A 24182-nucleotide genomic window follows, 5' to 3' on the forward strand; every position below is an offset into this window, starting at 1 on the left:
TCTCCTTCGCTCTCTCCCCATCTCTCCCCCATGAGCAGACGAAAAACACAAAAAGACTTTCCCTTTCTCTTCCTCCCCACGACGCCTCTCTCGTCCCCGAACCTTCCCGCCGTCTTTCCACTGCCTCTCTCCCTTCCCCTGCTCGTCCCACCTCTTCTCTCCTCCATCGCAAGGAAGAAGAGGGCGACTCCCCCACCGTCCCCTACGCCGATGGCCCCGTTCAGATCATACCCGGCATCTGGCTAGGATCAGAGGACAACGCCCGCGACTGGAAGGGTCTCGTCGACCGCGGTATCAGGGCCATTCTCAACGTAGCCAAGGAAGTCTCGTCTCCTCTGGACGCATTGGCCGCTCAGCCTCTCCGCTCTACCGTATCTGTTCCCGATTTGAAATCCCCCTCGGACTCGTCCTACTACCCCCCGCATATCCCCAGCGGAAGGCCTGCCATGCACTACCTCAAACTCCAGTGGTCCCATGGTCAGAAGGATCTCGTCAATGACGGCTTTCAGGCCGGCTTCCTCTTTACCGATGCTGCCTTGGCCCGTGGTGACGGCATCCTCGTCCAGTCAGTTCATCCCGTCTGACCCCTCCTTTTCTCTACCTCATCCTCTTTCCAGCTGCCAGTGCGGAATCTCACGCTCAGCTACCATGGTGATCGCCCTCGTCATGCGTGCGGCCACCCTTTGCTCTCCATCCGTACCCCCAGAAGTCTGGAATCTCAAGGGTATGCAGGCCGCATATTCTTTTGTCAAGGAAAAAAGCAAGTGGATTGGCCCAAATATGTCGTATGTCTATCAAAAAAAAACATTGCCCAGGTCCCAACATCACGTCACTAATTCACCCCTAGTCTTATTTATGAACTCCTTGACTACGAGAAGAAACTCAAGCCAGATTCCACTTCCCCTGCTCCCTCAGATGCTGGCTCGGCTGTGACCAGCGAGGAGGAAATATGGTCGAAACAACGGCAGCTCCTCGATGAAATGCCCTCCGACACTGAAAACTCCGAACGCGACAGCTTCCTCGTCATGCAAGAGGCTCGTGACCTTGACAAAGCTATGGAAAACCGCATTGTAGCTCGCAAGTCATCAACTTCCTCTATCGCCTCCGCCGGATCTGGATACGGCATGGGCCCCGCTTGGCGAAGCCGCTACAGCACGCGTAAGCGAGCTGGTTCCATCGCCAGCAACATGACAAATAACAGCATTATAAGCGAGAATCTTGTGGAAGAGGAAGAAGAACCCGAGTTATTGGGCATCGGAGGTGGCTTTGACGATACCCGAGAACGACGCCGAAGCGCGGATACCTTTGACAGTTCAGCGACCAACTCGCCAGACGACGAAATCGAGGCAACGCCCAGGAACATCTTTAACCCCCCGTTCACCTCTCGACCTGCGCCTCACCTGCGGCCGCCGCCCTCTGCTCCAGCGTGGAGACAAACCTTCGATATCCCGCATATCCCGCCTGCCCCTCTGACTGCCGCACGATCGACCTTTGATCTTCCATCTAAACCTAAACCCAAAGTACGACGTCGTCCTCCACCGATCGGTCTTCCTCCGGTTCCCTCTTCTCCCGTCACTCTTGTGATAGACGACCAGGGTCCTCATTCTCCGCCTGCTGTGCAGCCCGCAGCCGAATCTACAGTATCCTCGATCCCATTTGCTCCCTCGTCGCAGCTTCATTCCCCATCACAATCCCTTCCCACCGCAATTGAGACACCTGAGCGACCGCCACCGCCTCATCGCCCTGCATCCCTCCCCAAGCAAGGTCTACGGCAGCGTGCTGATGCCCGCAAGCCATCACTACCGCCGCAACACCTCCTAAGGAGACTCAATGTACGCGAGTCCTCTGTGGCACCGTCTACCGCTACACCGCATCAAACCCTGTTTGTTTTCCCACCTTCTCCCACCCTCACTATGCGGACCCCATCAGCTGTCATGTTAACGACGCAACCCGCTGAAGTTTTTGCTCCAAGGAATGGAAAGGTTCCATTCCCGAGCATCTCTACACCTAAAATATCCACTTTCAAGCAGCACGGCCGGACGAAATCGTTCATTGGAGTCGGAACGCCCATGACTCCAACTACTGCGTTTACAAAGGCGGAAGCGAGAGGCTATTTCGGCCTCGAGTGATACCGCCATGGTTGCGCCGCACCAATTGTATCACATGTCACACACACTCTTTTTGGCTCTTTGTACAGCGTTCGCAGATGAAATCTTTGTCGGGTTATCCTTAGCCCGTTATGCACTCAACAGCCTTTCCTGCACAGATTTTGATTTATTGTTAGCACTTTCATATCCATATCTCGTCTTTTCGATTCATATGCATGCGCAGTTTTTTTCGTTCATCTCATTGCATTCTTCCTTTCATTATGTTCATGCATTTTACTATTGGTTGAACTTTTTTGTGCTTTTTGGACGGTCACGACTTTTAGCGTTTGTATCATACCTGTTTTCTCGTGGCTGCTTCCTTTTGTTTCATGCTTTTGCTTGCATCACTTCATGGTCAATGTACATGATGTCATGAGTTATGCCACTTGTGGTGTTTTGATTTTGCATCTTCGTTCCCCTTTGTGTTACAACCTTCATATATCCAGTCGTAATTTTGGGCTCGGGGTGGATGATTCCCCGTGTGACCTGTGGATGACGCGAACAGCACCATTCAAGACTCCATTCAAAAGCATGACAACGGCCTTGATGCCAGACCGCAGACCGGTTCGCACCAATCGGAAATCAGTTTAACTTTGCGGTCATGCACACAGTGCTGTTGTGATGTCCACAGATCCGACGATGGTAGTTCCAGACCCGGACCCCGTTTACAAGTGCTGCTGTGCTACATACAGATTTCATCGTCTACCGGTCCAGCTTTTGGGTCTCCCGGGACTCGTCATTGTAAAAGCCCATACATTGACACCTTAAATGCATATGGCATCAAAAGAATTATGGTCAACTGTATTGTTACTATGGGGCCCAATTACTACTTTCCAAAGACTTTGCCCACGCTGTTCTTGACAGCACCCGTGAGGATCTGTCCGCCAATACCGCCGAACCCAATACCCCAACTGCCACCCACAACATTGTTGGCCCAACGTTGTTTAGCGTCCCGATCGCTTTGAAACAAAGAAGAAAGAAAGAACGTAAGCGTATGCAATGTGCCCAATAGAAACCAAAAACATGCGACGTACGCGTAAGTGAAACCAACAGCATTTGTGATGTTGAATACGAGTGCCAGTATGACGATGGGGATGTAACTGAATTGAAAGGGGGATGGGGATCAAAAACGCTGTTGTATGTGTATTAGCTTGAGGAAAATGAGATGAAACACGTACAAGAGTGAGAGACTGAAGATGGAAGCCATGAGGAGGAGAATCCAGAGGATTGGGAAAACGTATATCGCGATCTGGTGTTTGAGAATTAGAAACTCTGGGTTTAAAGGCGTGGCTTTTTGGGTTCCTGGAAGAGCTTACCCAGAACATCCTGAAGGGACAAGGATAGTAATGAATATGATTTGTGATATGGCTATGTAGGAATGGGATGTCACCTGGAGTCGATTGGATTTGCAGGTCTTGAAGGCTGGTAAATGAAATGAGTTAGGGTATGTGCGTAGGAAAACCCTGCACGTACATCACGGCTTTCGAAAACCCAGAAACTCTCGCCATCTTCGTCAACTTGATTCCAGAATCGTAAGCCAACTAATGTTCTTCCAGCAACGTTCTTGCACAAAATATTTGAAATGAATTAAGAAACCAGTTATGCAAGGCGCATACCCTGCAATTCCAGAAATCCATTGCTAGCAAAAGAACGACGAGGACAGTCTAGTCAATATAACATTTTAATTCTTAGTATGAAAAGTGTTATATTTGATCAATGAAAATAACATACCGAAAGCACATAGTTCTTCGTGACCCACCCTGAAAGGACGTACACCAAGATTGCGCATATGCGAAAGAAGTAGAGACAGAAAAGAGCTTGAGGATGTGCGGACTTTTAGAAACATTCTTCAGCCACAACGTGTTCTTGCGGGTATAACTTATTCGGTGATATATACCTGACGAAAGATTCCGGCTATGCCTGCATACAACACAAGGGGGCCATAGTCTTAACTAAAATGGAACCTCAACAAAAGCGTTTATGAAGACTTACCGCCTTCTGCATCGGCGTCATTAGATGCCAATGCCTGGTCATTGGACTGAGCTGCGTTACGTGTCGACGGTGTCAGCACCACCTGCGGACGTGTATTGGGTGTCTTGGCATTGGTACTGTTGATGTTGCCCGAGACATATTCTGGTTCATCCGCTTCTATAGTATTGTCGAGCAGAGGAGTAGCAACGCTCATTGGAGGTTCGGAGAGGGTATATCAATCATTGCCACATCGCCGATGCTTCCGTTTTCCAAGAAGGAATAAACTTCCCACGAGCATTCCGAAGTAGGTCCAGGGCTGAACGTGAACGTTCCGAGGTTGGTTTTCAAGGGAGATGAGCACTCATCGTCGCTTGGTATCAGAGTCAACTCCTCTTCTTCCTACCCCGCACTCTTCTGCAGATCAAAATGGACCTGCGGTTCTACCCGTAGTGCAGTCCCTCAGCCTTACCGACCTTTCTACTGCCAATTGTGAGGACTTTACCCCTGCGTCTTTCGAACTGGACCACTGTAGACGATTGGCTTTTGCTCTTGTTGTTATCCTCCAATTGAGAAAACAAAAAATTGCGCATAGAGAACGAAATTCAGATATATATGAAAAATGGACCAACGAAGAGGCGCGTTGCAGGGATGTGGAAATTTTGGAAGAGAAAGTGAATGATATCTGGGAAGAGTTTTTGACGCAATACCATTCTCCGCAAGAATTGTACGATATTCTTTGGACAGAATTTCCTCTTACACAAGATACGTCGTCTATGACCAAAGGTGTTTGGTTTCCCGAGTATTAATCTTTTAATTCCGACTTACATGAATTTTTTCTCTAGTGGTTAACTTTCTAACCAGCAAAGATGCCCCACAAAAATTTGTGGCCCATCCCATCATATTCATGACCATGACCCGAGCATGGAGATTCGGCCGTCCTGACAGCAATCAATCTGAAAATAGGTTTTTGAGTATGCGCAAGTTCTGTACCTCACCATCGTAAGCTCCTTAATTAATTTCTTAATTCACGATGAGGCTCATCATAGCATCATAGCAGTAAAATTCATTTCTTGGAATTACTTCTAGATCTTGCCTCCGTCGTTACTCTCATTTCCTATGTTATGCGACCTCCGAACTGGCCCGATTCCGATAACAGTTCCCAAAATCCCCCCGCCGCCTATCCATACACCCTCCGCGAAGCATATCTAATGCTATATGCCTTTTCTATCTTACTTTCTGCACGCGGCGTCAATACGACACTATCCGCCTTGACACTGGCAGCATTCGCCCCCTCTCTTCCTTCGTTACCACTCCCAGGTAGCGCCGGCTTCGGCATATTACTCTGGGTCATATTCGTTCGAATCCTCGCTTATCATATTACCACCGTCTTCCCCAATCCTCTGTTTCTCATATCACATCAACGCAGTTTCCCCTTGGCTTTATTTTTAGCCAACGGTCTAGGTCGTATCATCCGTCCTCTATTTTTATTCTATCTCCCAGTCATGCTCGTAGCATGCTTTGCGCTTTCGATATCCTTATCTGGTCCCATAACAGGCCCTCTTATGTACTCCCGCAGCTTTCAAGCCTTCATCATTCCATCTGTACCCGATCCGCTTATTATTGGCGCAGCGCCAATGGACACACGCATGGTCTTTTTCCTCTTGTCTGTAACAGTGTTATTATTTGTGCTCGCATCGGCTTTTATCCTCGCAACCTCCACACCCATCGCCAGCAAGCACTCCACCGTCTTTCATGCCTCCTCTACACTAGATTCTTACTCGCCAGAGATTGGCCATCTTGCTCGCGTAATATCCTACCATGCCACTGCAACATATTCTGTAGATTATTATTTCCCTCCACCTTTTAAAATCTTTGAACTTTTTCTTGTAATCATTCCCGTCTCTTTGATTCGTATCTTTGGTCATTCACAATTCAACCGAGCCGTAATTGCTAGTCGCGTCTGGTACATCACAGTTCAACCATTCTTAATAATTATTACACCTTTCTGGCTTTTGCTTGCTTAAGCTTAAACTTGTTTTCAATGATGTAATTTTGTACGCGTCGATATATATATATGTACATATGTGCCTGCGTTCAAGTTTTTAAAAAACAGAACGAACATAATTTACCTTAACTTTCAAATCGGGATACATTGCGAATAAACTGATAGAAAGTGATTTTAGAACAGACGGTTTCTCTTCAGGAACAAAGAGGGCTTACATGGATTCTGTGCAACACATTGGAATCCAGTGACACAGGTAGTACCGCCTGTCCAACCTTGACCACCGCATTGACCAAAGCCCGAAACAGGTGATCCATTACCCGAACTCGTCGTCGTTGTAGTGGATCTAGTCGTTGTGGTGGATCTAGTCGTTGTAGTGGATACACTCGTAGTAGATGTAGCACTAGAGGTTGGAGGAGGGGCGGAACCAGCAACATCACCATAGAAGATACCGCGACCATTAGTTCCGATATAAACGCTGAGAAAAGAGATCATCAGCGACGAATCCTAAAACATTACAGTAGAGCTTTACCGTCCGTATACACGTGGATCAGCAGCCATGCAGTTAGCACTAGCGGCACCAAAGCCATGTGCGGCGTCATTAATCTTTACCCAGTTGACTCCCCGGTCATCAGACCTAAAGTAGGCTACCTCCCCGCCGTAATTGGCGGCAACGAAAACAGCAGGATATCCTCCTGTAGATTTAGGTGCACCAAGAGCGACACCCCAGGCCTGTGTGATACCAGAGATAGCACTAAAAGTCGCACCGCTGTCAGTAGAATGGAATAGGCCCTTGTCAGTGGAGGCCCAGATGTCACCGCTGACACTCGGGGGGACAGCTATGTCGAAGACAGACGTAGCTGAACCTAGGCTACCATGGGCTGAAAATGTCTTGCCGTTGTCTGTGGAAACGTAGAATGTTTTACCGGAGGCTCCGTAGAAAATATTATTTGTTTTCTTATCAGAGGCGATGGCCGCGTCGGAGGGCAGAGAAGAGACAGTACTGAAGGTGGCCTGGTTTCGCGACACCATGACACCGTTACCATTTGTACGCCAGAGGATGGTGTCGGCATCAGCGGAGATGGCAACCTTTCCGCCTTGAACATTATCAGGAGCTCCAAAATGCTGATTCCAAGTAACGCCATAGTCGGAAGAGATGGCGACCTGTTTGCCACTAGTACTATCACCAGTACCAATGCGAACGACATTACTAGGGTTGTTGCCAGCGAAATCGATGTCAGCCGAGGTCGACCACTTGGGATTGGTAAACTGGGCGCTGGGTGCACGGGTAAGTGATTGGTGGACAAAACCTAAAACAAATATTTGAGCGCCCTTCCTTTCTTGGTTATTTTTTCATCTGACTTACCGCCAACGTCACCAATAGCAGAAACAAGAGGCGGTCCGGAAGGAGGTGAAATAAGGGCTTGGACGGAGGTTTCCTCGACACCATCTGCGAGCGACTTGATGGTGACGTTGTGTGCACTGTCCCACTGATGATTGTCAGACCTAATATGGGAGTATGCAACATTTTTTTACTAACTTTGAGGAGGTCACGACTTCCATAGATAGTTTCTCCAGTGCCGTAGAGCCAATGATTCGAGTCGAAAGGATCAATGGATAGTGCTATGGAAGGTGGTCAAATAAAGTCGAAGAAAGTGAGTACAGTCAACATACATTCCATCATCCACCCGATTTGCAGATTTCCGGGGGTGACATCAACGATGTTGGGTCCTATCCACGGCGCCAGGGCAGCGTTATAACTGTAGTATTTGTTGAGAGTCGGGTAGACTGCCCAGTCCCACAGCGGAGTCCAAGATGCACCCCCGTTGGTCGAGCGGAATATCTGACCATCAGGCCACCACGAGTTGAGGGCTGCAACCATGACAGTCCCGTTTTTCTGTGTATCTAAGGCTAGACCTCCGAAACCAAAGAAGAGATCGCTTCCGCTGACGGGTGTTATGTCAGTCCCTGTGACACGATCAGTCAACCAACTGATATTGACCTTTAGGAATGCTTACATGCGCCAGTGTCAATGTTGTACTTGTAAACTGCACCGCTTGTGCCATCGTACTTGCAAAAACGGGTTGAGAAAAGCGACAGGAAGACATGTTCAAAATGAACGCACAGGACCGCCACCATCGGAGTAAGTGATATAAAGTGCCCTCTCAGAAGCGGATAGAACGCCCTTATGTGGCAGGAAGCTAGTTGGTTGACCTGCGACGGCACTCCCTTTTATACATAAGAATAATGAATGCTCATGTGGACTATTTGAACTCACAAGAGGAACCGCCATTCGTAGATATATAAATGCTGTTTGAGCCCTTGTTCGCAACGCCGACAAATATACGGGGAGTGGCGGAACCAGAGGAGCCTGACGCTTTATCGATGGTAACCCATGCGATCCCAATTTTATCAGAATTCAGGCCGGTGCTATCTGATGGATCGGGAACGAAAGACCCTGGAAAGAAAACACTTAATAGCAGTCCAGCTCTGGAGTACCGTCATTTGAGCATACCAGTGTCAGTGAAGCTTGTTACCTTGCTCCAGCTCTGACCCGAATTTGTTGACTTCCAGAGACCGTTACCACTGCGAGCGCCAAAATAAAGGACGCTGTTCAGGTTGGGATCGACGACGAGACGCTGCAAGATGGCGATGTGAGGTAGGACTTTAATGATAAAAGCATTACAATTACCTCTCCCCTAAATACACAAGTGATGTATACATCAGTGAAGAAGAAGAAAAATTCAACGAGACTTACATTCCACGCCCAGGCATATTACCACCGAGCTTGAATGGCAAGGGCGCGGCATCGAATGTTTTACCATAATCACTTGATATGAGAATATGGCCGTTACTTGGGTCCCATGAGTTGGTATACAACCCAGTCGCCTGGTAAATCGATGAACCAATTTTGACAACCGTCAGAAATTATACTTTACATACCAGGTAAAGACGGTTGGGTTGTACGGGATCAGTTGCAAGAGCATCGACGCCCCAATAATTCCACCGAGAATCATCAGCGAAATCAAGTAGAGGCGTCCAAGTATCATCAGCATTCAGCTTGTAGGCTCCTCCGATGTCAGTGCGAGCATACGCCAGTCCCTAGTCCATCGTTATTCAAATTTGAAAGCCAGGTCATCACAGCATACCTTTTCGGAAGGATTGAAGACAATGCCGGGGACAAACCCACCACCACCGCCGATCTTGACATTCTGCCACCTATAAGACTGAGAAGCTGCTTGCCCGTAGACAAGGCTGAAGGTGCCAAGTGTCAGAGTTATCCAGAATTTAACTCTGCTGGGCATTTTGAACGGTTAGGTAACTGTTCGACTATTACAGCATGCCTGGTTGTTCTTATAATGAGAGTCATTCCAAAACACTGGAAGGCCCGGAAAAATAGCGGTGATACATGCCAGACACTAAGGAAGGCACGATTTCAAAAGGTGCGGATGCATGATAGAGTAGTCAGGATAGAGCATATATCAAGCGGTGAGAGCACAAAAGAAGACAGGATACTGCAGAAACACCGAGGTTTTACAGACCTTCTACCTCGAGAAGCGAGTACCAAGAAGGTCATTCTGCCTTATACGACCCAGGTCGTGGGTATCGAAGCTTGTGGACACTTGCGATGATAGTGCATTCAATAAATCATAAGACCAGGCGAACGTATTCCCGAAAATTGCTGAGGCCCGGCACGGATACTGATTCTCACTGTATGCCTGGAAAAAAAGAAGCAGACGGATTCATAACGCAATTCCCGGTGCGGCCACAAACTCAGGGCATGGTGCACTACACCAACTACGTAGATCAGAACGTCAAGGACCACAAGATATGTAGCGAGATGTAGGGAGAAGAGTTCAAAGAATTGTCGGTAATGTCTGCTTATGGGTTGTAGAGGTTACATGGATTACATCGCGGGAAATATTCCTAATGAGGCATACTTCGAATTTACAGCAGTCATAATATGCTCATGTGAGTCAGTTAGCGAAAGATGCTTAAGCATTAAACTGTCATCACGATAAGGAGAGAGACTTCGGAATTCAGACTCGACAAGGGACTTCCAGTATGTGGGGTATATATTACAGCTAGGGCCCACCAAGGGTTGAGCCCTAGGTAAGGGATTTCGGACATCCATAATGTCATAGTAGGGGGGAGGGGGGGGTATACCTTACATAAATAGTACTATCAGTGATCAGAGGTTCCGTCAGTCACAAGTGACAAACCCCTAGAGAATGGCAGGGGTAAACCAGGTAAACTGGGGGTAAAATTATCATGACCCCTCCCCTCCCTGCCCTCCAAACCCCCGACATTTATCAAGGGTCAAGGGTTTTACCCCTACACACCCGGGGGTTGGCCAAGCGTCATTGAAGGGTCAACCCTCAGCTACGAGGTCAAAGATACTGGGGTATATCAGGAGGGTTGAACCTCTACAGAAAAATTTAAATGCATAAACGGATAAAAATAAAAATCTAAAATACTAATTACGCTAGGTTTTGGAGCGTTTCGCACGCTGCTGCACAGGTGAATGCGATGGAAAGCCAAACGGAAAGTGAGATCTATGAGGCATAAGCCCAGATCTCAGCATTTTCCCTACTTGCCACGCACTCTTTTACCCTTCTCTGACGTTACGCGCCGTGCCTTGAAGCAGCCGGCGTTTGTTGTACCACCCCACCTGTTTGGTTCATCATCACAAAAAAGGAAGTGAATCACATGATTGCACATTATAATTGCCTGGTTTGAGTTTCCCTACTTTCCCTTTTCTTGGGGGGTTATGTAGAACCTAGCACAACTATGTCGAAGCAGAGTATTTTAATTATGTGATCCTGAGACTCTTTTTCATTTCCAAAAGTTTTAACAGTAGGTTTTTGCGACACTAACGTTAATCAAATGCCGCAAAGTGCTGAGCGGAGCGAGGCACTTTGCTAGTCATATATCTATTTTATCCCACCCAATTTCCACAGCATCTTCGTCGTCATGCTCAATGTCCTTCAAACCCTTCAACCAACCATGTAACCATGTAAATCCTTCTCAGCAACCATACCAGCCCTAATCCATTCCCCAACACACAAGAGGGAGCACATTGTTTGTACTGCAAGGCGGTTTTGAAGATCTGACAGCACAATGCGAGCCTTTTGAAACATACATTCAACATCAACGGATGAAGCTGAATGAGTCACAACATAAATGATTCTTTAGTACACATGTTAAGAAATAAGAACTAATCTGGGATACACAAATGATCCCGTCATTCCCGTGCGACTTGGGACAATCAAGGATCAAGGATTCAAGGGTTACCCGTGGTGGGCCCTAAATTCACAGTCGCATATTTGTTGTCAGGCCTGGGCCACAGCTTGAATTGAATGGATGAATATAAATTGCATGGCCATATGCCATATGTAAAATGCATGGGCTTGTCTTGCCATGTGTCAATTTTTGGGTTGAGGACAAACATATTATTTGTTTTATCTAGTGGGGAGAGAACATCTCTGATTACCACTACCTCGAAGCAGGATCACAAGGAAGGAGTCCGACTATTCGGAAAGGCATGTTCCTGTAGGATTAAAATAGGAATTCAGAGTTCCAGATTTCAGAGTACAGTTACGGTCTCCACTAAACATGCCGACGGATACTGAACATCTGATGTTAGCGGCATTGAAACGGTTGAGTGGATTAGATCTGAAACGAAAAAGACTTTGAAATATGCTCGTAATATTCTCCGATGCTCGCACTAGGGGGCCGGATCGCAGAAACGAGCACAATTATCGAGAACTCGGGCAAGAACTTTGAAACTCACCCGCCCGAGGCTCAAGCTATGAGTTCATGCTTATTAGGCAAAGCTTGTCAAGACCGGTTCCAGGATCATTAATGACCGGGCTGGGACCTTACCAGCAACTCATTTGCAGATCGAACGACTCGACTTGAGAACCGGCTTAATTACATAATACATATGTATGTACTGCCCTCGGGATGAACTGACTACTACTTCTTTCAAATCGGTCACGTTGAGCGTCATTGGTCTATTATCTACGCTGATGGCGGTGGGACCGGGCATTGGGAGGCAGTGGGTAGCATGAGGTACATGACACTAGCATGACTTGAGCATGACATTGTTCTACTCAGAAGTTACTAATGCCTTTTGCGCCGAAAAAACTTCAGCAATTAAAAGGGTGTTTTAGGGGTGGCATAAGGGTGGCACGACGTGGGGTGTACGTCAGCGTGGATTGAGCGCGGTAGCGAACTATTAGCGGGGCATCGCTTATCACTAATCAAGTCAAGCTAGATCTCCATCGCCAAGGTCGTCTCGTCGGCAAGAATTCAGTGCGCGATCCACATAGCGACGCAATACGGTGCTACAGTAGGTTTATCACTGGTTTATCATCAAGGAATATTAAGGTACTTCGAACCTGCTTCGAACATAAAATTCCTCAATAGATTAGCTGATGGGGCGACACATTGGTATCAGTGTGTCAAGCGAGCATTTTTTGCCAATGCACCATCACAACGGTGATTTCATATTACATATGATGCCTCTCCCCGATATATTCCCAGTATTTGCTGCGATTCTGCGAAGAAAGAGTCCTTAATTTGCTTTGAGAAATTAACAATCCATTGGGATGCCCGCACCGGAGCAGAGTCTTGTTTATGACCCTTGGCTGACCGCATACGACGGATCGAAGCTGTGGAGGACGAGCAGTGGACCCGTAAATCACGGCAACTATGTGGATATCCATGTTTGGGCGCTTCAAGTTACGGCAAGAGCGTGTGATCTGGGGAACATCACTTTCTCCGCGTTGCCAATACTGGCCCGGCCGCCCAATCGTTGTCACAAAATTGGTGCCTGGTATGTGCCGAAGTGGAACACTACCCACATGGACTGGGTCCAAAGATAAAGCAATACACCCATTAGGTCAATATCTCACGGAACTCTGATGTCACACTTCCTCAGCTTTGTTCTCGTATCGAGATTCGCTTTCGCTCCAGCTTGGTCCGGCTCCAAGGCAAGCCGGAGCTTTGTACCACTGGCCCACTGGCTACGGCGCCACCTTAAAACAGTCGGGGCTTTCAACCCGTTTGGCTTTTACGACCACCAGTACTGACCAACATGGACGAGCAGAAAGTGGTCACTGAAAAAACTCCATACAACCACCAAAGCTCTGACGTCGAATCCATTTCGAGGAGTGACAAAGATGGTCTGCCAGCATACGCGGAGGGAAACCAAGGAAAGCTTGTTCGTCAGCTAAAAAATCGTCATGTAGCGATGATCAGGTGCGCTGGCCACGCTGGCCTCTTGAACTACCCGAGCTAATGAATTTTTTAGTATCGGTGGTGTTATCGGAACCGGTCAGCAATCTTCACTAGACTAGTGCTTGGCATTCTCTTGACGATATCTCCAGGATTGTTTTTGGGGACTGCTAATTCTTTGCGTGATGGTGGGCCCGTTGGTGAGTGTGTTTCCTAATGTTTTTGTGACTATCTAAGCTGATCACGACGACGACAGGTCTCCTGCTGGGATACATCACCATGGGTTCCATATGTTATGCCGTCATGGTAGGTGTTTATGTTCTCCCATGCTTGATGATGTGTTCAAAAAAAATCAGGTATCTCTTGGTGAAATGGTTTCATTTCTACCAATCCCTGGTGGCCACATCAAATTAGCGGAGCGCTTTGTCGATCCATCACTTTCCTTCGCTATGGGCTGGAATTATTGGTTAGTACTTCCGTCTGCTACTACGTTGTTTAGGCTAATCTGCTTCTTTAGGTACAACTGGACGGTCGTTCTTCCCGCAGAATTGTCCGCAGCAGCAGTATTGGTAGCGTTTTGGGACAGAGAATTGACAGTCAATCCAGCTGTTTGGATAGCAGTGACCATGGTTGTTGTTATTATTATCAACTTTTTGGGAGCCGGTGGGTTCAAATATTGTGTGTCATGTTGGTGATGCTCAGCTGTTTTCAGGTGCATATGGCGAGGCCGAATTCATATTTTCGTGCGCTATTTTATTCCTGTTCCCGTGTACACCTCCCTGACGAACAAAAACAGCTCCATCAAAGTGATCACTATCGTTGGTCTGATAATTCTAGGAATAGTACTTGACCTGGGCGGTAAGTGGCAATCAACAATGGTAGACCTTCGAAAGACGAACATCATATCTAGGTGGACCCACTCATGACCGCCTTGGATTCAGATATTGGAAAAACCCAGGACCATTTGTTCAATTCAATGGTATTCCCGGAGCCAAAGGTCGATTCCTTGGCTGGTGGGCTGTCATGACACAGGCAGCGTTTTCCTTCATTGGTACCGAAATTGTTGCAGTACGTCGAGACGGATTATTCTTTGTTTATACTTCTGATTGGTAATTCGATAGATCGCTGCTGCCGAAGCAAAGAATCCCAGGCGAAACCTCCCTCGTGCAATTAAACGTGTCTATATCCGTCAGTCATTTATACATAACTCTGAGCCGTATCTCACCTTGAGCAGGTATTCTCTTATTCTACATTGGTGGTACTGCGGTCATCAGTGTGTTAGTTCCGTCCAACGAAAATGGTTTGAGGTTGGGTGATGGAACTGCTGCTTCTTCACCCTTCGTCATTGCTATCACGAATTCTGGAATCAAAGTTCTCCCTCATGTGAGTATTTAACACCCTCCGTTCTTCGGGGAAACTAATATTCTCTGTCTCGTAGATCATAAATGCCTGTCTTTTGAGTTCAGCATGGTCTGCCGCTTCAAGTGACCTTTATACGAGTTCTCGTGCTATCTGTGCGTCCAATTCCTACAGCTATTTTTAGAACCTATGCAAACGCTCGAACAGATGGTCTTGCTGCTGCCGGGAATGCTCCAAAAATCTTCCTCAGGACAACGAAGAAAGGCTTGCCCTGGGTTGCCGTTACTTTTTGTGCCCTTTTCTCCTGTTTGGGTTTCATGAGTGTTTCTCAGAGTGCTGGCACCGTGTTCCAATATTTCGCAAACATGACCTCTGTAGCCGGTCTTATAACATGGTTCGGTATATCCATCACATATCTACGGTTCTATGCCGGTCTCAAGGCTCAAGGCATCGACCGTAAGAAGTTACCATTTTACTCAAAAACGCAACCATACGCGGCATGGTATGTGTTGGTATCAACGTTCCTCATTTGTCTCGTAAGTGTTTGTAATGTTGAATGCTTCTCAACCTTTTTCTGAATAACATTGTCCGTTCCATAGACAAGTGGCTGGCGGGTCTTCCTCAAGGGCAATTGGGACACGGCTACGTTCATCACCACTTACCTTCCTCTGATGTTGTTCCCTGTATGGTATGCCGGGTCATACGTTTGGCGCAGGACACCACCCGTGAAAGCAAAGGACATGGACTTTGTATCCAATCTGGCTGAAATTGAGGCTGACGAGTGAGTCTACTATAACTAAAATGGTCTTATGTTCCTGTTTCTTATCTTTTGATAGGGTTCCAGAAACTCCTCCCAGAAACAAAGCTGAAGCGTTCTGGAAGTGGCTAGTAAGTCCTTATCGTTTGATGCACGAGCTAATATATCTGAACAATTATTTTAGATGTAATTCGTTGATTCAAACCATTTACTTCATAACCGTGTACTTAATATACTACTTCTTAAGACATACCTGTAGACGAATATTATGCTAAATGCTCATATACCACAAATCGCTCAGTACCAAGTCAAAAGAGGGGCTCGAAAGCCATTTATTCAACTTTTTGAATCTATAACGTTAAGGAATGTGTACGCAGATAAAACGACCAGGTAAGACAGAGGAAAATGATAAATGAAAATGAGCGAGCTATAATTGAAAAGTGAACATCGGAATACAATGCCAGCAACTGGATTATAACAAGGCGTATAACGGGGTTCGTTAGATTTCACACAAAACTCATTATAGGAAAGTAGAAAAAAAAAGCGCAGATGCCGAGGTTTACGTCTTCGATGCCGGGATATGGAGATTGATAGCTGAAAATTGATCGAAGTCATGAGTTTAAATTTTTTTGATTCAGGGACGAACCAGCTCACCCCTATACCAGTTCAGCGCGTCCGAGGGGGAAGGGGCGTCAAAATACAATATTGCCTTATTATCCACCAAGCGTAACGCTGAGAAAAAAAAAACACGGTTATCATCAGCTCCACTTCCAATTCAATCATCAGAATGCACCTACCATTTCCATGCACTATGCTGGCGGGTTGCGGTAGAGTCTGCATTCTCAAGACCGCCCACAAATCAACTTGCGAACTGGGTTCTTGACCTTCAGAAGGATCACGGCATAAAACTAGAAGATCATTGCAAAGAATTCCGATCAATGGCCGTGGCGTCAACTCGGGCGCCAGGCAATCCACTTGCACCGACGTAGAATCCCCATGAGAATTGATCGAGTCGAATGAAACAACGGCTTTCCGCACCACCCGTGTCAACAGGAGAGGTCCGTCCATGATGAGACGACTGAAAACAAATTATCGGACTATTAATGTCGTGGTCAGACAAGTGCGTTTGAAAAACTTACCGATGAGGTTGAACCAGTGGACTGGGAAATCTACCTCTGATCCTTGATTGCCACTGAACCAATTTTCTTCGCGACTCAGACTCCCGTTTGCCTTCATTCATGTTGTTAGCGAGCGATGATATCTCTACCAGTGCTCTGTCGAGGGGATCGTCCATAAATTCATACGCAGGAGGGGTATTTCGTAAAAGCTCTTCCAGCTACCAAAAGCTTTTCGTCAACAAATTGAAATTTACAAAGGAAGATAAACTTACTAATAGTCGATAACGTGGTATCCGCTGAACGGGAAGTAAGAGGTATCCTTCAAGATTCAGCTGTGTATGTCGTGGATTCATGCGGCATCGTTTTAAATATGCTTTAAGTCTCCTTCGTTGACTCGCTGACAAGTTTGGTAAACTTGTGGACCCTAAGCCATCTGGATGAACACCGGGAACAACCGACGACATGCTCAGACCTATACTGGCGAGCTGGACGGTGCTTGAAGTAGGGGAGTTGATGACTGAGGAAGGAGCTGTTGACGGGGGTTGTTTATCGGAAGTCCAATGTTTGATCCGCTGCACAGAGTTATCAAAGTTACTTCAAGACGGTTAGTCAATCACTGATGGAAAAACATTTCTTAAGAAACCACTCACTTGATGTAGCTGGAATACATCCTCATGAAGGCAGCGTGCTTGACAAAGATATCACCTACGGCCTTGGCTACTTGAGTTGATAGCTGGCCATCAACATCAGCGTGTTGGAGCTCTTCCCTCGTCTGCATCATAGGCGCAGCCGCCTTCTCCAATGCCGGTAAGAAGCTTTCGTTATGAAACGAGAACAAAGAATCAATGCCGCCGAACACAATCTTCCGCTCGCTCATAGGAACGACTGTATCCTTAGTCGAGCCGACGCCACTCAAGATGTTGACAGGCATTGAACTTGGTTTGATATATATATCTACCAGTTCCTGCAGACCCTTGACATACGTGCGCTCGGTCCTACATGGTCAAGGTCAGAAAGCGAAACATGAAAAACATAAAATAAAACTCACAAGAGAATCTCTTTGATGATCATAGCCCGTTTTCCCTTATCATCCTTATATTTGCGTTCCTCGGATGAACCATTACTGTCCGTCGTGGCAATGCTCATTGTTTGCGACGAAGTCCCACTACGCAACCCTGTGATCATCTCTGCAGGTCTCAGCTGACTCGAACCCTCACCACTTGAATGGGCAATAGTCGTTCCACTTAACGCCATAGAGACTTCTCGAAGACTATCCGCGGTCGTCGGTCTCCTCGGGCGCCCCACAACTTCCTCCGGAACTTGCCCATATATGCTCAAGGGATTCATCTGCTGTTGTGATAAGCTTAAGTCGTTCATGTCCTTGAGGTAAGCCATAACAGAACGCAAAGCCCTCATATACGCTTCCCGTGCACGCTCCTCTTCTCTGCGCAGATACTGTTCTGCTTCGGTAGTTGGACTGGGGGTGGCCACGCGCTCATCAATGTCTTCGAGATCACTTGTTGCCGTGACGCTGGGTATGAACTTGGAATTATCGGGGATAGGGATATTGAGATTAAGTCCCGAATCGATGGGTAGGAAGCTTCTGCGTTTGTTAGCGCGGCTGGTTGGAGCAGGCGGAACAAGAAGGGTATCGGAGTTGGTGGTATTAGTGGTGTCCATAGGAACTGATGGGCCTGTTGGAGGAATAGATGGGGATCCGGTAGGTATATTCGAAGAAGACTGTTGTTGTAGTGAGGCCGTCATCTTTTGTACCTGCGAAAGAGTGTCTGGTGATAAAACGTCTAAAGATCCGGTGGTAGAGAAACGTAAGTCGATTTGAGGTGTCTCATTGAACCGTTCGGGTGTAGGATCATTCGCCGTGGAAACATCCGCCGGAATACTGGGAAGAGGTTTCTGGGGAAGAGGAGGTACTGGTTCCACTTTGATTCTGCCCATGGACATCTTCTTCAAAAAGCCCCAGCGGCTGCTCTTGTCCTTTCCATCTCTCGACGACCTAGATCGATGCGATGCTTTTCCGTTACTCAGCTCTCCGCTTGCTACTTGAGGTATATGTGGTGAATGCATGGGCCCCATCGAAGGTGATGCAAGTGACATTCGCGACAAGGTGCTCGACGGCTCGACTGCTGGTTCACTGGGATTTTCCCATAGGGATTTGCTGAGCTGGGGTCGCATAGCATTCGTATTTGATCGAGGTTTTGGGCTACCCAAAGAAGAGGCAGGACCAAGGCTTCCATAGCGTTTGTTAATTGGTGGGAGAGCGGGTAGGGGGGGATCGCCTATTTCAATGTTGGTGCTGGATTGGGAAGTAGCGATGCTTGAATGGACTTCCTCGGCTAAGGCTGTCGTCGACTTTCCTCTTCGGAGATCACCAGCGCTCTTCATTTTGCGTAGTTCGCGGTCAGTGCGAATAGCTGTTTCACTTTGCTGCCTGGTCATTGGAGGAGCGTTCTGCAATCGTTCTTGTATCGAAGCAGCAGACTTGGCCCGATTCTGGTCATAGTATGCACGATTTGGCGTGGTTCTTGTGCGTGACAAGCCCCGTGATGGCTGACCGTTGGTTGGAAGTGGAGATGTCCTCGCTCTACCGAGATGGGAAGCGCGGTCGGGCATGATGGTCTGGTCCTCATCCTCTGGAGAAGACCCAACATAAGTTGCTTGGTGACCGGAATTGGGCTCGGAATCAGATACGTCGTCGATATCGGTCGAGTCAGCCTCGGTGTCGCTGCGATTCGCGGAGAGCTGAGGGAGGATAGAGATGGGAGGAGGATAGAACGGAGTCATGGGCGTTTTGGCAAGCAAGGGCTCGACCAAGGCCTTCCAAGGACCCTGGAAGGGATTATGATCGATGCAGAGAGTCTGGAGCGCGGGAAGCATGCAAAGCCAACCCGGTAAAGCATGGAGCTTGTTGCGTCGGATACTGATAGTGTGGAGCTTGTCGAGGCCAACCATGGAATCAGGTAGAGTTGTGATGCCAGTGGAGTCAGCAATGAGGACGCGAAGATTGGCAAGATCGGCAAGGAAGACAGGGAGGACTCGGAGAGGATTTGAGGCAACATTCAGCTCTTCCAGATTTGTACAGACGGCAAGGACGGGAGGAAGGGCACCGAGGAAGTTGGTAGAAATATCTAGGGCGAGGAGGCTATGGCATATCTGTGGAAGGGTGTTGGTGAGGAAGGATGGGACGGCGTTGGGCGTTGGGGAAGAACCAATGAGCAAATGAGTTGTGCCTGGCGGAGAGAAGTGAGTGGGATAAGGGAGAAGACAGAAGGGGGAATTAGAGACGTACCAGGTTGGACTTGCAAGTGGACGATTGGAGTGCTATCCGCCTGAACGATGAGACCACGACCTTCGTCGGCTATCACGGCAGCAGAGGTACGCTCTTCATGATCGAGTAGGGGATCACGATCATCGACGAGAGGCTGATCATCGTCCGTCTCGTCTTCGCTGAGTCCGACTTCGTCTTTTTCATCTACGATCCAGGCAAGGTCGTAGCTAAGTTTTTCCTTGAGGTTGGGAGAGTTTGCGTCGTGGCCGTGGCCGGAGCTGTTGTTGCCGAGGGATGAGGAGCGAGAGCGGACGCCGGAGGAATAGGACTCGGACCATCGAGCGCCGTGTTCGGGGAGGGGTTTGGTGGGGGAGGGCCTAGGGGGGTGGTCGTGCTTCGCGAGGATGTTGGAGAGGACGTCGTGGTGGTCGTCGTCGGGGGAGGCGACGTGGATGAAGCTGTAGTCGGAGGAAGGGGCGGCGGAGGTGGTGTAGGCGGAGGAGCGGGTGGAGGATGAGCCGGCGGAGGAGAGGGCGGGGGGGTCGGGATGGAGGCGGGGTGGCTGGCGGAGGAGGTAGTCTGGCAGCATGGGGGAGGGCCTGGCGGGGTGCTGGAGGAGAGTTATGGGGGCAGACGGGGCGTGTGCACGTGGCTGGGCCTCGGATGGACCATCTGCTGCAGTCAGTCACAGCTCTCCACGCTGCTGGCTCACCGCTCACCTTCGTCCTCAGAACTCGACCATTCAATGTACGACTCGCGTTCTCCACCCATCGTCGTGGTCTCTCTGCACGTTGGAAACCTTGGTTCCCATCAACAATTTCTCTCCACATGTCACGCTCCTATTCATTAAACTCTTTTTTAGAAACTGACCAACTGTCTACTCAAAAGTCATACACATCAGGTCGATCCGTCCGAAAGCCTACCGACTTCTTTTTCTTTTTCGGTTTGTCTTCGCTCTTTCCGCCTTCCTCTTCCAGACTCACCGCTAAATGAACAACACCCTCACTACTCGAAGCCACTCGCGTGATGTCACTCGAGACAGCCGGCGTCGTTCGCCTCTCGGAAACACCCCCCTCTAAATCTAGATGCAGCGTCTCGAAAATAAGTCGTTTTCTCGTGCATTTGAATGCCAAGTTATTTTCACCGCCACCACCTGAGGCTGACGATGTCGCCGAAAGCCCACGCAGCGTCGAAAATCGATCACTTGGTGCTACTAGCATGTGCGGCATGGGAACCGCTTCGACATGAACAACTCCATGGTGAGAAGGAAATGTCTTCGAAAGCGATGGATCGGCTATGAAAACCGAATTTCCCCAATCAGCCCAAAGAAAGGAAAGTCTGGCCACCACACCAACCGACCTGAAAAAGCTTCAAGACAGACTGCTGCATCTGCAAGCCAGCCAAGTCTCTGTCGCCATCCCGTGCCACCCCATGCCTCTGTGGAGATGTGCGGAGGCAACCCTACAGACCCACAGGCGGCTGGATGCCTCCGCAACGCCGACCGGAAAGAATGCAGGAAGAACAACAGGTCCTACACGACATCGTTATTGCGACAAGGCACCAATTAAGCTTCTAATCACCTCGCTCGTCAGACTTCCCCAGAACGGGGAACCTAGTGACGGTATGCAGATTCTGATAGGGGATCCTCCCGCTTCTTGCGATATCAGAATGTCAAAAAGTTTGCCAAGAACCTCGCTCGTAGAACGTGTTTCTGTTCCATACCCAACTTCTAAATAGATCAAATTACCTGCTTCTCGTGCTGCTTCAATAATAGAGTCTGGAACCCGCATAGACAGGTCGAAGGTATGGCAATAATCGTCAGAAGACCTGTGTGAAATGAATGCCCCATGCGCTCAGCTATTCCTTGCTCAAAACCAGAGGCAAGACGAGCATACGCGGACATGGGTTCGACCGACGTCTGGAACCGCTTCATTTGCTCGTATCGCCATGCAATTTTGATTTTTTGGTCACCATCCGTTGTTTGCTCAGCTTCAGCATCACTGTCACCACCACGTCCGCTTCTATCTCCACTGCTGCCTCTCGAACCGGCCGTTGTGGAATTGCTCTGGTACCACATGAGGTCACGGACAAAGTTTTTAGGATCACTGTCAACGAGAACCACACGATGACCAGACGCCAGTCCTTCGGCTACAAAGTATTTCTGCACGAGAGAACCATAGGACGAGTGAAAATCCGGGGCCAAGATGAGCATACTACACGACAAGGGCAATCCCCCTCCCAAAATATCATCTAGAGAAGGTATTCCCGTAGAAGTGATGGTAGTCGAAGACGAAGTGGGACATGGCCGAGTGCCCGAATATGAAGGAAGCGTCGGTGACTTTGCTGAGCCTTTTCTCTTGAAAGAAGACATGAGTCGAGGATTGCCTCCCAATTTGTGAGATAAGATATGCGCTTACTGGCATCAATTTCCCACAATCACCAGATGCGCCGCTCTTGGGTTGCCTATTCGCGACGACGCGCTTCAATGTTCAGGTTTCCACGTTTAAACACCATTCAGTGGTCATGGAAAGGCGCAGCAAAGGGCTTCGGTATGTGCGGTCTTCACGTGAGTAGTCGTAGTTGCTATCGCTTACGAAAAAAAAGCGTGATTATTTCAGGTTGTGAATATAGCTTGCGCGATACATTTATGCACGGAATTTGTATGGCGAGTCTCTCCTGTGAGTCCCCCATTTCACTATATAGCATAAGAGCTCAAAACAAGGCCTCTTCAGATGGAGGGTCCCTCTATGATCCCAACACTTGGGGTATCCGGCGAATATGTCCTTGAAAACCGTTTCACGCCTCGATTCTTTCCAGACAGAATTAAAAGAGGAGACCTTGTCGTGCTGAAGAGCCCCATCATGCCAGAACGTATAGTGTGCAAACGAGTTCTCGGGTTACCTGGCGACATCGTCTGCGTCGATCCTACCGGTGAATACGCGCCTTCCACAGAATATGTTGTTGTGCCCATTGGACATATGTGGATCAGCGGCGATAATGCACCTTTGTCTCGCGATTCACGATTTTATGGACCTGTTTCCATGTCACTGATCCAGTCCAAGTTACTTTTGCGGGTGAGTTTCGGCGACCTATCACGACATCCGACGTTCTGACCACTCTAAGATATATCCCAACTTCACGATATTCAAGAATCCCCTAACGTATATCGATTAATTGCATTATTCAATCCCAAGTAAGCTATAAACAAGTTACATCACAAACACGAAGCGGTGTCTATCGTTGGAAATTGACAGAATAGCCTCCCTGTCCGTTCGGCTCGAATTTGAAGTTGTCTGTCGAAAGGCCGAAATTCCCTAGATGTCACGGTCAAGATGTGCTTCTTTAAGACGCAACTGAAAGCATACCCAATACACTATCGCCCAACGTTTTTAGTTCGCCCAGCATTTCCGTAGTTTCCTTCTTCTGGGCCACTTCTAGCCTCGGCTTCAACTTCCGTAGCTTTGTCTGGACCTCTTGCGTCTCTTGGCCAGGAGGCAGTAATTCTAGTAGAGAATTGTAATCTGTTGAATGTATCGTCAAATCTAGACTCGGTGATCTATAATGGCGAGAAAAACCTTCTTGTGCAGACGTTAACGATGTCCATGTATCCAAAATATCATTCGAGGTGGCCCGCCTTTGAAGAGCTTTCACGTATTTAGGATCATCAGCCAACGCTATAAAGAAAACACGTTTGCATGTCATAACTTTCTTCGGTAGAATAAATACGTACCTCGGGTGCATGCTTCCACAGCCTTTTTGTGCTCTCCCTCTCCGGTCGATCAGCCAATGGCTGCTATACGACGTTCAGATATGTAACTCACTAGTTTCACATAGCATGCTCCTATATTAGCATTCAGAATTGATCTGAGATTCGCACATTTCTTCTCCATCTCCGGGTCGATACTTTCTTGTGTAGATTTTGGTGTCGGATCCTCAGTGTGTCGAGTAGGTTCATCTTCCTCCTCCGTCTGTGGAGGAGATTCATGAGATCGGTTATCGTCTAGCGTTACTGTTGATTTTGGAAGGAAGACAAGAGCGGATTCATAGGCTGATAGAGCTTCTTCCCAATCGCTTTTTCGAAAAGAATCATTTCCTTCTGTTTTTCGCGTGTTTGCCTCGCGTATTCGATCCTATATCTCATGTCAGCATACGACCAAGTTCAGACAGGCGTTTTTGTCGACTCACTTCTATGGGTAGTGACTCTGCTTGGAGGGTAACTTGGACTGGTGTATCACTTGCCATTGGGGTTGTATTTGGCAAGCACGATACTGCAAGTAATATAATTACTAACCACTGATTG

At 48.0% G+C, this 24182-nt stretch overlaps 11 protein-coding genes across 11 annotated transcripts in view; 4 read left to right on the plus strand and 7 right to left on the minus strand.

The window, feature by feature from the left end:
• AGABI2DRAFT_182460 (hypothetical protein) overlaps nt 1–564 on the minus strand; it is a 2671-nt gene extending 2107 nt beyond the window's left edge. Inside the window, exon 1 of the mRNA XM_006454421.1 lies at nt 50–564. Coding sequence (XP_006454484.1) covers nt 50–167 — 118 coding nt within the window. The 5' untranslated portion in view covers nt 168–564. The remainder of the gene's footprint in view (nt 1–49) is intronic.
• The window catches only part of AGABI2DRAFT_147844 (hypothetical protein), a gene marked incomplete at both ends in the record, with an annotated part of 3811 nt that extends 1682 nt beyond the window's left edge, over nt 1–2129 (plus strand). The window contains 3 exons of the mRNA XM_006454422.1: nt 39–565; nt 618–785; nt 848–2129. Coding sequence (XP_006454485.1) covers nt 39–565; nt 618–785; nt 848–2129 — 1977 coding nt within the window. The remainder of the gene's footprint in view (nt 1–38; nt 566–617; nt 786–847) is intronic.
• Nucleotides 2130–2533: 404 nt separating this feature from the next.
• AGABI2DRAFT_189749 (hypothetical protein) lies at nt 2534–4342 on the minus strand. Its single transcript, XM_006454423.1, has 10 exons — nt 4140–4342; nt 4045–4067; nt 3879–3980; nt 3764–3811; nt 3621–3710; nt 3538–3569; nt 3464–3473; nt 3326–3396; nt 3182–3247; nt 2534–3106 (listed from the first exon to the last, which is right to left on the minus strand). Exons 1-10 carry the CDS (start codon nt 4330–4332, stop codon nt 2974–2976), a joined length of 768 nt encoding a protein of 255 aa, XP_006454486.1. The 5' UTR covers nt 4333–4342; the 3' UTR covers nt 2534–2973.
• A 129-nt stretch (nt 4343–4471) lies between these two features.
• AGABI2DRAFT_114242 (hypothetical protein) lies at nt 4472–6142 on the plus strand (the record flags this gene model as incomplete). The annotated part of the gene is made up of 3 exons (XM_006454424.1): nt 4472–4901; nt 4961–5117; nt 5173–6142. 3 exons carry the CDS (start codon nt 4472–4474, stop codon nt 6140–6142), a joined length of 1557 nt encoding a protein of 518 aa, XP_006454487.1.
• On the minus strand, nt 6142–9436 carry AGABI2DRAFT_214617 (CEL6 protein). Its single transcript, XM_006454425.1, has 14 exons — nt 9270–9436; nt 9064–9222; nt 8879–9009; nt 8813–8819; nt 8636–8759; nt 8399–8578; nt 8246–8349; nt 8139–8190; nt 7795–8088; nt 7661–7743; nt 7487–7610; nt 6653–7430; nt 6339–6598; nt 6142–6281 (listed from the first exon to the last, which is right to left on the minus strand). Exons 1-14 carry the CDS (start codon nt 9423–9425, stop codon nt 6256–6258), a joined length of 2478 nt encoding a protein of 825 aa, XP_006454488.1. The 5' UTR covers nt 9426–9436; the 3' UTR covers nt 6142–6255.
• A 1681-nt stretch (nt 9437–11117) lies between these two features.
• Nucleotides 11118–11297, minus strand: AGABI2DRAFT_62088 (hypothetical protein; the record flags this gene model as incomplete). Its single annotated transcript, XM_006454426.1, has 1 exon — nt 11118–11297. A coding segment is annotated over one exon (180 nt), but the record flags the coding sequence as incomplete, so codon positions are not given.
• A 1910-nt stretch (nt 11298–13207) lies between these two features.
• On the plus strand, nt 13208–15777 carry AGABI2DRAFT_189750 (hypothetical protein). Its single transcript, XM_006454427.1, has 16 exons — nt 13208–13386; nt 13439–13461; nt 13515–13562; nt 13619–13668; nt 13719–13828; nt 13880–14025; nt 14075–14105; nt 14159–14220; nt 14273–14430; nt 14484–14550; nt 14597–14745; nt 14801–14876; nt 14929–15257; nt 15321–15502; nt 15558–15609; nt 15663–15777. Exons 1-16 carry the CDS (start codon nt 13223–13225, stop codon nt 15666–15668), a joined length of 1653 nt encoding a protein of 550 aa, XP_006454490.1. The 5' UTR covers nt 13208–13222; the 3' UTR covers nt 15669–15777.
• A 2-nt stretch (nt 15778–15779) lies between these two features.
• On the minus strand, nt 15780–20480 carry AGABI2DRAFT_197686 (hypothetical protein). Its single transcript, XM_006454428.1, has 8 exons — nt 19904–20480; nt 17645–19844; nt 17247–17591; nt 16869–17190; nt 16618–16814; nt 16276–16556; nt 16133–16210; nt 15780–16072 (listed from the first exon to the last, which is right to left on the minus strand). Exons 1-8 carry the CDS (start codon nt 20469–20471, stop codon nt 16038–16040), a joined length of 4026 nt encoding a protein of 1341 aa, XP_006454491.1. The 5' UTR covers nt 20472–20480; the 3' UTR covers nt 15780–16037.
• A 41-nt stretch (nt 20481–20521) lies between these two features.
• On the minus strand, nt 20522–22253 carry AGABI2DRAFT_214626 (hypothetical protein; the record flags this gene model as incomplete). The annotated part of the gene is made up of 4 exons (XM_006454429.1): nt 20522–21176; nt 21242–21413; nt 21463–21709; nt 21778–22253. The coding sequence occupies 4 exons, from the start codon at nt 22251–22253 to the stop codon at nt 20764–20766; spliced, it is 1308 nt and encodes a 435-aa protein (XP_006454492.1). The 3' UTR covers nt 20522–20763.
• A 244-nt stretch (nt 22254–22497) lies between these two features.
• Nucleotides 22498–22995, plus strand: AGABI2DRAFT_62973 (hypothetical protein; the record flags this gene model as incomplete). The annotated part of the gene is made up of 2 exons (XM_006454430.1): nt 22498–22560; nt 22615–22995. Coding segments are annotated over 2 exons (444 nt in total), but the record flags the coding sequence as incomplete, so codon positions are not given.
• A 55-nt stretch (nt 22996–23050) lies between these two features.
• AGABI2DRAFT_214632 (hypothetical protein) lies at nt 23051–24134 on the minus strand. Its single transcript, XM_006454431.1, has 6 exons — nt 24068–24134; nt 23704–24012; nt 23613–23649; nt 23458–23556; nt 23248–23403; nt 23051–23196 (listed from the first exon to the last, which is right to left on the minus strand). Exons 1-6 carry the CDS (start codon nt 24122–24124, stop codon nt 23117–23119), a joined length of 738 nt encoding a protein of 245 aa, XP_006454494.1. The 5' UTR covers nt 24125–24134; the 3' UTR covers nt 23051–23116.
• Nucleotides 24135–24182: the final 48 nt, after the last annotated feature.

The sequence above is a fragment of the Agaricus bisporus genome, assembly GCF_000300575.1.
Source record: "Agaricus bisporus var. bisporus H97 unplaced genomic scaffold AGABI2scaffold_1, whole genome shotgun sequence".
Classification (NCBI taxonomy): domain Eukaryota; kingdom Fungi; phylum Basidiomycota; class Agaricomycetes; order Agaricales; family Agaricaceae; genus Agaricus; species Agaricus bisporus.